The 12662-nt window shown below is 45.4% G+C and overlaps 1 protein-coding gene across 2 annotated transcripts in view; it reads left to right on the top strand.

Annotated features, from left to right (window-relative positions):
• Positions 1-11651, top strand: part of ets1 (v-ets avian erythroblastosis virus E26 oncogene homolog 1) — a 107120-nt gene extending 95469 nt beyond the window's left edge. For both annotated transcript variants that reach the window (XM_055660882.1, XM_055660883.1), the window contains 2 exons: positions 4975-5093; positions 6106-11651. In XM_055660882.1, coding sequence (XP_055516857.1) covers positions 4975-5093; positions 6106-6321 — 335 coding nt within the window. In that variant the 3' untranslated portion in view covers positions 6322-11651. The remainder of the gene's footprint in view (positions 1-4974; positions 5094-6105) is intronic.
• The last annotated feature ends 1011 nt before the right edge of the window (positions 11652-12662 follow it).

Raw genomic sequence — 12662 nt, 5'->3', positions numbered from 1 at the left:
GAGCAATAAGTCATGTGATAGGAGTAGAATGAGGCCATTCGGCCCATCAAGTCTACTCTGCCATTCAATCATGACTGATCTATCTCTCCATTTTCTTGCCTTCTCCCCATAACCTCTGACACCTGTACTGATCAAGAATCTATCTATCTCTGCCTTAAAAATAACCACTGACTTGGCCTCCACAACCTTTGTGGCAAAGAATTCCACCGATTCACCACCCACTGAAGAAAGAAATTCCTCCTCATCGCCTTCATAAAATCTGAGGCTATGACCTCAAGTCCTAGACTCTCCCACTAGTGGAAACATCCTCTCCACATCTACTCTATCCAAGCCTTTCTCTATATTGCATGTTTCAATGAGGTCCCTCCTCATTCTTCGAAGTTCCAGCGAGCACAGGCCCAGTGCTGACAAACACTCATCGTAGGTTAACCCACGCATTCCTGAGACTACCACCCTGCGGGCACGACAGTGAGAGGATCTGAAGAGTTGCTGGCAATTTTACTTTAGGATCTAAGCCGCTCAACATCTGTACATTTTACTGCCACTTGCCTCAAGCCCTCTTTCACTGTCTGCTTGCATTCTTGAGGAATAGGATCATCGCAGCCATTGAGGGTTTGTTAGTAAAATGAGAGACCTAAAGAGCCCAGCACTGTCACCTCGTCCGAGTTGCAAACACTGACTCGCTTGTGATTATCTCCAAAAACTGCATTTTTCACAGTCCCATCAATACGTTCCCTTGTTACCAAACGGGGGCTGTGAGACACAAATACTCCATTCCCCACATAGTAATAAAATGATGCCACCGTACGTCTGGGACTTTGGCTGAATTTTTTCCTGCATGAACTTTTTTATTTGCGGATGTTGTTCGGCAAACACTATGCTCATTGTGGGTAATGTTTAGCATGTGATCCCTGGCCTCAGCTCTATTCTTAGGCTTTGGATAGAAAGGCCAGGGTTAATGGAGTGTGAAGTGTGTGCACCTCCTGTTTTGGATTGCGTTGACTTTTGGACGGGCGTGAGCATTTGGGTTGAGATTCCTTAATTCTGCACATTTTGGCTCAGTGGGTAAACATCACAGCCTCTGTGACAAAAGATGTGGCTTCACCCACCATGGCACAGACTTCATTTTACTACTCTGAAGAAGTCTGAAGAAGGGTCCTGACCCGAAACGTCACCCTGTTTGAAGAATGGTCTCGACCCAAAACGTCACCCTGTTTGAAGAATGGTCTCGACCCGAAACTTCATCCTGTTTGAAGAATGGTCTCGACCCGAAACGTCACCCTGTTTGAAGAATGGTCTCGACCTTCACCCTGTTTGACTTGACCCGAAACGTCACCCATTGCTTCTCTCCAGAGATGCTGCCTGTCCCGCTGAGTTACTCCAGCTTTCTGTGTCTATCTTCGGTTTACACCAGCATCTGCATATTCCTATACATACTTTATTTTATTATGGTCTTTATTACTTTATAACTATGTGGGAACTATCTGTGACCCTCTGCTCCCCATTTGAGTTGCGGTGGTACAAATGGAAGTCTTTTGGCAGAGGTGGCAATTCACAGTCTTCACCTCTCCTCTCCTCTCGTGAGTGGGAACTATCTCAGGCACAGCTTAATTTAGAGATACGGCATGAAAACAGGCTGCCCAACCCACTGAGACCACGCTGATCATCGATCACCCGTTCACACGTGTTATACGTTATCCCACTTTCACATTCACTCCCCCTGCCTGGACTCCAAGGGCAATTTACGGAGACCAATTAACCTCCAAACTGCACATCTTGGGTAGACACAAAAAGCTGGAGTAACTCAGCGGGTCAAACAGTATCTCTGGAGTAAAGGAATAGGTGACGTTTCGGTCGAGACCCACCTTCAGACCTTCAGAATTGATCCGGTTTTCCTCTCGCACTCCAAAGATGTACAGGATTGTAGGTTAATTGTCTTTGTTAAAATTGTAAATTGTCCCTAGTACGTAGAATAGTGCTATTGCACGGGGTGATCTGGTTAGTGGGTTTCCACGCTATATCTCTAAAGTCAGTCCCACCCTATATTTTCTGGGAAATGTTTGCATGCTTTAGAATCACTTCCCTCTCTTCATGCTATAATTAATTTGTAGTGCATGAATTAATTTTGTTTGTAGACAAAATTGCTGGAGAAGCTCAGCGGGTGCAGCAGCATCTATGGAGTGAAGGAAATAGGCAACGTTTCGAGCCGAAACCCTTCTTATGTTGCTGCACCCGCTGGGTTTCTCCAGCACTTTTATGTCTACCTTTGATTTTCCAGCATCTGTAGTTCCTTAAACATTTATATTTGTATTTCATGTGGGGGCTGCAGCTTATCAACTCTGTTTATACATGTGGTTCACTTCATTGGAGAATCCCCCTCTTGCAAATCTTTAGGAAGGCAGATACTGGTTTAAACCAAAGATAGACACAAAAAGTTGGAGCCTAGTGGGTCAGACAGCATCTATGGAGAAAAGGAATAGGTGACGCTTCGGGTCGAGATCCTGACCTGAAACATCACCCATTTCTCTTCCCCTGTTGCCGATGTTAACCTGTGCTGAGGGGTGATTTTGAGTGTTCTTTGATTAAGGATGAATGGTTACAGTAATTATACTGTAGTTTCAAAATCAGAAATTCTGGAAGGATTCAGTCCATCGAGCAGTATTTGTGGAACGAGGAACCTGTTGATATACCAGTCAGTGATCCCAGTTCAGGCCATTAAATGCTAGTGGAACTCAGCGGGTCTGGCAACATCACTATTTTTTTTCCAGATTCATGTTCGTAAGTTCAAAAGTGATAGGAGCAGAATTAGGCCATTCAGCCCATCAAGTCTACTCCGCCATTCAATCATGGCTGATCTATCTCTCCCTGCTAACCGCATTCTCCTGCTTTCTCCCCATAATCCATGACACCCGTACTAATCAAGAATATCTATCTCTGTCTTAAAAATATCCATTGATGGCCTCCGCAGCCTTCTGTGGCAATATATTCCACCGATTCACCACCCTCTAAATAAATAAATTCCTCCTCATCTCCTGCCTAAAGGAACATCCTTTAATTCTGAGGCTATGACCTCTGGTCCTAGACTCTCCCACTAGTGGAAATATCCTCTCCACATCCAAGCCTTTCACTATTCGATAAGTTTCAATGAGGTCTCCTCATCCTTCTAAACTCCAGCGAGTACAGGCCCATGTGTTAACCCACTCATTCCTGAGACCATTCTTGTAAACCTTCTCTGAATCCTCTCCAGTGGCAGTACATCCTTCCTCAGATATGGGGCCCAAAACATCTCACAATACACATCCCAGCACCTGCAGTTTTATTTGTTTTCCATTAAAGTAGTTGCACCTGTTTGCTGGTCTTTGTTTTATTCTGATCCATGTGAATGTGCTGGGTCCTCTTTCTTATCCAAGGCCACAAGGAGAGATACAATCAAGGACTCAGTTTGCCAATTACACTGCCAGTATACACATCCACCAGCGATTTTCCAGCGCCGTTGGTTCCAGAGCTTTTCTAGATTTTCCGTTTTGCCGGACCAACCAAGGTCATGGAACTCTGCGCGTCATCGTTTGGTACCGGAACGGTCCGCCAAGGGGCCGAGTTACCGGCCCGTAAAGTCGGCCTTGGAAGTCGGCTGTGGGAACGGATCTGCTGGCTCTGGCCGGGCCAGAGTTCCAAAGTCCCGGCTGCAGGGGGGCAGGTTCGACACCGTTCGGCCGTGGAGGTCCGATGAGGTCGAGATCCACCACTTCACCCAGCCGAGGTGTCCCAGTTTCAGGGGGTCTTCTGGGGTGGGATTTCAAGTGCTTTTACCTAGATTATAGGAAGTTCTGGACCACCATTTGCTGGAAGATCGATGGTGGATATGTATCTTTCACTTCCCCATCTTGTATACAAGTGATTCCAATGAGTTGCCTTTAATACAAGCTTTCACACATTTTACATATATCAGTGAGACTTTTTGCCAGGGGGGTTTGAAGGACTTGCTCCATTATCTGTCAGGTGGTTAATGAGTTGGCACCCTGGAATGTTAGTACATGTCTTGTATTGGAAAACAAGATTAAACTGTCTCTCTTTCCCCATTTCTTCCTTCTCAACATCCTCGACACCTGGTCTTTTCTACCTGCCCTGCATCCTACCCTTTCTTCACTTTCCCTCTCAGCACCCACCAACACCCACCCCTCCCTGCTAACATTCAACACCCTTCCTCTCTCCAATCCTCCAGCTGTCCCATTGAAGCATTGTAAGAGTACAGAGGAGACATGTGAACAATTGATGTGTTGACTTTTGCTCTAAGACCATAGTCATTGGGTCATACAGCGTGGAAACAGGCCCTTCGGCCCAACTTGCCGACACTAGTGCCACTTGCCTACTTTTGACCCACATACCTCCAAACCTGTCCTATCCAGTTCAGTTTAGTTTATTGTCACATGTACCGAGGTACAGTGAAAAGCTTTTGTTGTGCGCTATCCAGTCAGCAGAAAGACATTGTATCCGTGTAGCCTTAACTGTTTCCTAAACGTTGGGATAGTCCCTGCCTCAACTACCTCCACTGGCAGCTCATTCCATACACCCACCACCCTTTGTATGAAAGGCCGATGAGATTTTTTTTTAAAACCTCTTGATTGTGCACTTTACTGACCCGAGGACATAGGTTTAAGGTGAAGGGGGAAAGATTTAATAGGAATCTGAGGGGAAACGTTTTCACACAATGGGTGGTGGGTGTATGCAACAAGCTGCCAGACGAGGTAGTTGAGGCTGGGACTATCCCAACGTTTAAGAAACAGTTAGACAAATAGGACATGTGTGGAGGGATATGGACCAAATGCTGGCTGGTGGGACGAGTGTAGCTGGGACATGTTGGGCCGAACGGCCTGTTTCCACGCTATGACTCTTTGACCACAGAACTGCGTCACGGGCAAAAGCCTTTGATCTCTCTGGGATCTGTTAATGAACAAGTTCTTCTTTCCGTGACAGGCAGTGGACCCATCCAATTGTGGCAGTTCCTGTTGGAGCTCCTGACGGACAAGTCTTGCCAGTCGTTTATCAGCTGGACGGGAGACGGCTGGGAATTCAAGCTGGCAGATCCCGATGAGGTAACGATGCAGTGATTATTGATTCCGCTTCATGTGCTTCTTGTCATGAACGTGTTGGAAACATAGAAAATAGGTACAGTAGGCCATTCGGCCCTTTGAACCAGCACCACCATTCAATATGATCATGGCTGATCAGCCAAAATCAGTCCCCCGTTCCTGCTTTCTCCCCATATCCCTTGATTCAGCTAGTCCTAAGAGCTATATCTAACTCTTTCTTGAATACATCCAGTGAATTGGCCTCCACTGCCTTCTGTGGCAGAGAATGTTAGGGATTTGTTTAAATTCCCCTGCAAAAGTAGACTCGAAACACAGTGCCCTGAACATCGAGTTATAGTGTCATAGAATCAACATGGAAACAGGCCCTTCGGCCCAACATGCCAATGTTGACCAATGTGCCTCATGTGCGCTACTCCCACCTGCCTACATTTGGCCCACGTAGACACAAAAAGCTGGTGTAACTCACCGGACCAGATAGCTTCTCTAGAAAAATGCAATCGGTGACGTTTCGAGTCGAACCCCTTCTCAAACTGAAAGTCAGGGGAAAGAGATGTTTCTCTATATCTCTCGACATCACCGTCTATATCTCTCATTTCCCTTTCCCCCGACTCTCAGCCTGAAGAAGGGTCTCGACTTGAAACATAACCTATTCCTTTTCTCCAGATAAACTGTCTGACCTGCTGTTACTCTAGGTTTTTGCATCAGAGGGACCAGCATCTGCAGTTCCTTCCTCTACACTTGGCCCATACTTTAGAGATACAGCACGAGAGTAACCTTTCCAGCTTGACAACATCTTTCCTACACTCCTACAGCAAGAGGAAACTACAGGTGGAACGTGCAAACTCCACAAAGATGGCACCCAAAGTCAAGGTTGAACCTGGGACTCTGGAGCTGTGAGACAGCAGCTCTACCACTGTGCTGCCCTTGCATGTTATAAATAGACCCCTTGGCCTTCTTCTAAGCCTCAACAAAACCAGAAGATATGTAAGTTTATGTTCGTCTCATCTATTTTCAGGTTGCCAGGCGCTGGGGGAAGAGGAAGAATAAACCAAAGATGAACTACGAGAAGCTGAGCCGCGGCCTACGCTATTACTATGACAAGAACATAATTCACAAAACAGCGGGCAAACGCTACGTATACCGGTTTGTTTGTGACCTCCAGAGCCTGCTGGGCTACACCCCAGAGGAGCTTCACGCCATGCTGGATGTCAAACCAGACGCTGATGAGTAAGGAGCAGCCACGTATGGACTGGACTGCGGACTCTATAATCCGTGCTCACTCCCAAGACTTGTATATGATTTGTTTGCTTCAGCTTGGTATAGACAGTCAAGATACATCGCTTTGAAGACGGGCGTTGAGGAACAATGCGCAACGCCACAAAAGACAAACAAAACCAGTCGTTTCTCCTTTCCAAAAAAAAATTATTTTACTTGTTTTTGGTTTTGTAAACTCTTTGTTTAAAATCCTGCCTTAATATTACAAGGTGGACAGAGCAAGGATTGTGTTAACATGAAGCATTGTGGGATATGGAACAGGCACTATCACCACGGCAACATCATTACCACCGTTGGGCAGCTGCCATTGTTGGCAGGCCATTGCCGTCAATGGCCTTGGCCATGTTGGTGGACCGTGACTGGTGTTGCGGCTAGTTTACCGTGTTCCTTACGCGCCAGTATTTTTGCCTTAGGTTGGCCTCAATATTTGCAGTATTGTATAAGCCATTGCCAGCTGCTTGGATGAAGTGTTAAAAGATCTATAGATCATGTCAAGACACTCGATGAAGAGCCGGAAAGCGGTTTGTAACCGAATGATGTGCCAAAAAAACCCATCTCTTAAAGCCAAGCCAGCTGGAATCTGTGTTTTGCTATTTGTCTAGTGTGACAATCAACGAGGTTCATTATATCATAGAGTCATAGAGTGATACAATGTGGTAACGGGCCCTTTGGCCCAACTTGCCAAAAACTGGCCAGCATGTCCCAGCGACACTAGCCCCACCTGCCTGCATTTGGCCCATATCCCTCCAAACCTGTCCTATCCATGTACCTATCTAACTGTTTCTTAAATGTTGGGATAGTCCCAGCCTCAACTACCTCCTGTGGCAGCTTATTCCATACACCCAGCACCCCTAGTATGAAAAAGTTACCTCTCAGATTCCCCTTCACCTTAAACCTATCAGTTATTATTTTTCATATAGGGGATTCGTCATCCAAAGTTGAGAAGGATCGACCCTGAACCACTAATACTATGGTCCACTTCAAAGACCTGGTATGTCACGGCCTATCTCCCAGTCTCACCCCTCTGAAGCCTTTATAAAGTATTTATCTCACTGTTCCCGACTATAACTGCCCATTATGAAAGTGTGCAACGCCATCATTTGTTGGGACAGTACCTGTAAAAATCTAATCAAAAAGTAGTGGTCACAGTATTATTGCAGGAAGGTGAAAAGAGACGAGGAAAGATTGGGATCAGTTTTTAAATCTAGTAAAATTCACCACATTCGCATGCCATCAGAGAAGTGGAATTAAGGACGGAGATATTCCTCAGGCCATCTCTAAGCTCCGCAGCCTTGCAGGTGAAGTACGTTGAGACGCTCTTTCTAATCTGCAGGGACAATAGAGGTTGCCTTGAATGAATGGACATTTTAACCCTGAAATCTGAAGAATTCTGGTCTGAAGAAGGTTCTCGACCCAAAACGTCACCTATTCCTTTTCTCCAGAGATGCCGCCTGACCTGCTGAATTACTCCAACTTTTTGTGTCTTATCTTCAGTTTCAACCCTTCAAACTGCTCATAGTGGAAGAGGCAGACTGAAAATCTGTTTGTCGAGTTGACTGAAGTTGAGGAGAAACTCCGTTGTTGAGGCTATGCAAGGACCCAGACCATTATTTCTCATGACCCTTCGAACCATGAATTCAGGATGCTTTATGCTCACTGTTTCTTTGCCACCTTCGACAAGGTGAATACTGTTTTGTGCCTTCACTTCTGAAATTTTCCACCAGAGTGTTCAGATGGTATTCACAGCGAGAGTTTGTTGCAAGTTTCTGTTCTCTTTTTGCATTGTTAAAGATGTGTTTGTATCAGTTATCGGTATGTGTGATTATGCCATCTGTGAGACTTCTGTGGGCAATGTATTCATAGAGCCATAGAGGGTTACAGCATGGAAACAGGCCCTTTGGCCCAACTTGCCCACACCGGCCACATGTCCCAGCTACACTAGTCCCGCCTGCCTGCCTGCCTTTGGCCCATGTCCCTCCAAACTTGTCCTATCCATGTACATGTCTAATTGTTTCTTAAATGTTGGGATAGTCCCAGCCTTAACTACCTCCTCTGGCAGCTTGTCCCATACACCCACCACCCTTCGTGTGAAAATGTTACAGCTCAGATTCCTATTAAATCTTTTCCCCTTCACCTTAAACCTATGTCATCTGGTCCCCGATTCACCTACTACTACACCTAGGGCAAGAGACTCTGTGCATCTACACAATCTATTCTTCTCATGATTTTATATACCTTGATAAGATCACCCCTCATCCTCCTGCGCTCCAAGGAATGGAGTCCCAACCTACTCAACCTCTCCCTATAGTTTAGACCCTCTAGTCCTGGCAACATCCTCGTAAATCTTCTCTGTACCCTTTCCAGCTTGACAACATCTTTCCTATAACACGGTGACCCCAACTGAACACAATACTCTAAATGTGGCCTTACCAACGCCTTAATCGACTGCGTTTCTCTCTGACCATGCTGAGCATCTTCTTAGTGAAGAAGTGAGATCTTGCAGTGTATAATGTCGGGAGGTTCACATTTACTGGGTCCACAAGGCACATCGCATTTCCGTTGTGTGCAGCCAACTCTATCACAAGTGGCAATAAGCAAATGAGTCTTGTCAGAATAGTAAGAGCACGTGTGAGATTCAGTACACTCTGCCAATGAGAGATCATTTGTGCTCTTCAAATAACTTTTCCCAAGGGCACCCTTTCTTCTGAGGATTCAGGCCACAAAACAGAAAATAGACTTGTATTCATATCTCTTTCAAGCCCTCAGGCTGAGCTGTGAAAGCCTATGCACCGCTTCAGTTGAGAAGGCAGTGTGGCATCATTTGTCTCCAATCGACTGAGAAATAATGGCCAGATTATCAGTTTGTAAAGACTGGATGCGGGCAAGCACCGAGCAGATATCAGTGTGCAGATGTGTCGGAAGGAACTGCAGATGCTGGTTTATACCGGAGATAAACACAAAATGCTGGAGTGACCCAGCAGGCCAGTCAGCGTCTCTGGAGAGAAGGGATAGGTGGCTTTTTGGGTTGGAACCCTTCTTCAGACTGAAAGATAGAAGTGGTGGTAGGGGAACTAACCTTAACTCAAATTGAATAGAAGTCTCAACTCGATTTCTCCTCCCCCCCCCCAGCCCCACTTCTACCTTTCAGTCTGAAGAATGGTTCTGACCTGAAACTTCACCTATTTCTTTTCTCCAGGGATGCTGACTGACCCATTGAGCCATCCTAGCATTTTGTGTCGATCCTATGGGTGTGCAGATGCTGCTTCCTGCGCACAATGAATTCTAATGTTCACCTTTTCCACAAAGGCTGGTATTATGTCGAGGCCCGTTACTATGTAGAGAGAGGGAAAGCAGCAGCTGAGGTCGACACAGTTTTTCAGTGTGCTTGTAGCTGGCTGGTGCAGAGGTTGATACAAACAGGCTTCCAGGTGGCCAGCTAGATAGCACCTACCAAACTCCATAAGCTAGAAAGACAAGGGCAGCAAAGGCCTGTGGACACCAGCAGCAGCAAGTTTCCCAACAAGCCAGCCGCACAACTCCCATCATGAATCCTTCACCGTCTCTGGATTGAAATCCTGCAACAACCCCCTGACAATATTGTGGTGTACCCGACCTCAAGGACTGCAGCACTTCAAGAAGCCAATTCACCACCATCTTGTATAAGACTCTATAAATGGTGAGGATGCATTTAGATTAATGTGTTCAGTTCTTGGCACCATGTTGGCAAGCTGGAAAGGGTATTGAGGATTACAAGGCAGCGTGGGACAGGAACTTATGTAAATGCAGATGCAGCCTGGAACTATATATCCCTTTGATGAATATTTTTTTTAAAGTGCCTTCTGTTATTTTCCTTCAAAGCAAAGTGAGGAGAGAGAACATCACTGAATCGTAGGCCCAGGAGGAGTGAGGCTTTGACTGATGGCCAGAGGTGTATAGAGCAGTACATCGTACCTGAGAGATGTAGGAATCCCAGCTGCAAATGCCCTAAAATTAAACATCCTGACAGAGGTTGAGAGGAAGCTCACAATGTGTCTGCTTTCTGTGGATGTTTAAGATGGCTGAGTTCTTGATTAAGAATAGCGGGGGATAATACGACATTTAGGATGATTATTAGACAGTGAGCGGGAACCGAAGTCTGAGAAGTGTTTCTAGAGTATAAGCACAGTTAAGAGATGCATCGTATGACCAAAGCCTCCTCAATAAGGGGCGGAGTACAGTCGATCCAACCAGACTTGTATCTCTCTCTGCAGGTATGAGCAAACTATGTGATATGTTGCAAGTTTCATGAAAGTTCGAGGGATGATCTTCACACATACTGTACTGCGTAAATCCAAAAGCACTGCGATGGCACAGATGGCAATGCTGTTAGAACTGCTACCTCACAGTGCCCGAGACCCTGGTTCGATCCCGACCTCGGGCGTTGTCTGTATGGAGTTTGCACGTTGCCCCTGTGACCATCTAGGTGCTCCGGTTTCCTCCCACGTCCCTAAGACAGGCTCGTTTGTAGACTAATTAGCCTCTGTAAATTGGCCTAGGTGTGCAGGGAGTGAATGCAACAGTGGGATAACATAGAACTAATGTGAACGAGCGATCAATGGACTCGATGGGCCGAAGGGCTGTATCTTTCGATCCATCAAGAAACATTGCTTCAGATGTGTTGTCACCGATATTGCTCGATCATAGATCCCTTTGGCTCTGAATTTTGTAATCAACGTGAATGGCCTCGACAAAATAAATGATTACTTTCTGCAGGTTCAAAGTCTAAAATAGTTGATATAATAAAAGAGGTTTTTATGTATTTTGTTTAAAACATATTTTTTAGCTTTTTTTAAGAATAATTTATATTTTTTAAAAGAACAAAAAAGCAAAGAAAGCTGGTGCTTTGGAACTAAACTAAAGTAGCTTAGAGATGTAGCGATCTCATCGGGGCGGAGCGAAGATTCCTATAAATGTAGTTGTTGATGCTGGCACATCATATTGTTGGAGATATTTTATATGACTGTACTCTTACTGCAGTTCAAGTATGTCACAAATTGTGGTAATGGTTCGTTAAACAAAGAGCTGTGAAACGTGGATTATTTTTGACTCCAATGTAATACCAGTGCCAATGTTATTCAAAGAGTTTTACATCAAAAGTGTTAGAAACTACCTCTAGTAGCTCCAATCCAAACTGCCCTCTGTGGCCTCGAGGCAGAGTACTTTGTGCTTCAATATCCATTTGAGATGGAACGTAAGACATTATGATTTTATGAAGTTTAAGAGTTATTTCAATTAAAAAAGTGCTTATTCTTTATATTGTGTTTGGTCATTCTTTTTTAAGGGCCTGTCCCACTTTCACGACCACTGCCGAGTTTGTCCTTGACTCATACTCGCAGCATGGTCGTCACAAGGTCGTAGGAGGTCGTAGGTAGGTCGTAGCAGGCCGTGATGCCAGTCGTAGGTACTCGTGGCATCGTAGGTCGGGGCGTTTTTTCTAGCGTGATGAAAAATGTCTACGAGTAAAAAAGGTTGTGAATTAAGTCGTGAAAGTGGGACAGGCCCTTTAGTATCCTGCATCGAACATGTCACAAAGGACCTGTCCCACTTGCTGATTTTTTTCGGAGACTGCTGGCATCATTGACTGACATATCGGTGTCGCCGAAAGATTTTGAACATTTCAAAAAAAAAAATGTCGCGACACTTGAGGAAATACCGCACGTAAATACGTCGTCGGGCCGCGTCACACTGCGATTTTTTCGGTGACCTGATACGTCAAGTCAGTCGCCGAAAAGATCGCCAAGTGGGACAGGCCCTTTAGTTCATATTACTGGAGCAAAATGAGGCCTTTCGACCCATCAAGTCTATTCTGCCATTCAGTCATGGCTGATGTATCTTTCCCGCTCAACCCCATTCTCCTGCATTCATCCCATAAGCCCTGCCATCTTCAGATGAAAGGCTCCACCAGATGCCATGGCACAAGTATGAAGACCAGGGGATTATCCATGGTGTCCACAATGATACTTATCGACATAGCTTTGTTAGATTGGCCTAATGTTGTGGTGTTAATTTGAAGAAGCAGCAAATTGTGTGAATCTCTTATTTGAATCTGCTTATTTTATAATGATAGAATCCTGCAACACGGAAACAGGCCATTCGTGGGCAGGAGGAGTGAATTGCCACCAATGTTTGTGTGTCATCCTCAGGCTTACTAATCATTCCTTCCACATTCACATTCAAGTCCTTAATAGAGATCACAAACACCAATGGTTCCAATGCCGATCCCTGTGGTACACCTCTATCACAGGCCTTCATCCAGAG

This window comes from Leucoraja erinacea, chromosome 32, assembly GCF_028641065.1.
Source record: "Leucoraja erinacea ecotype New England chromosome 32, Leri_hhj_1, whole genome shotgun sequence".
Classification (NCBI taxonomy): Eukaryota; Metazoa; Chordata; class Chondrichthyes; order Rajiformes; family Rajidae; genus Leucoraja; species Leucoraja erinaceus.
The sequence above is the reverse complement of the archived record's forward strand: the minus strand, read 5'-3'. Positions and strand labels throughout refer to the sequence as shown.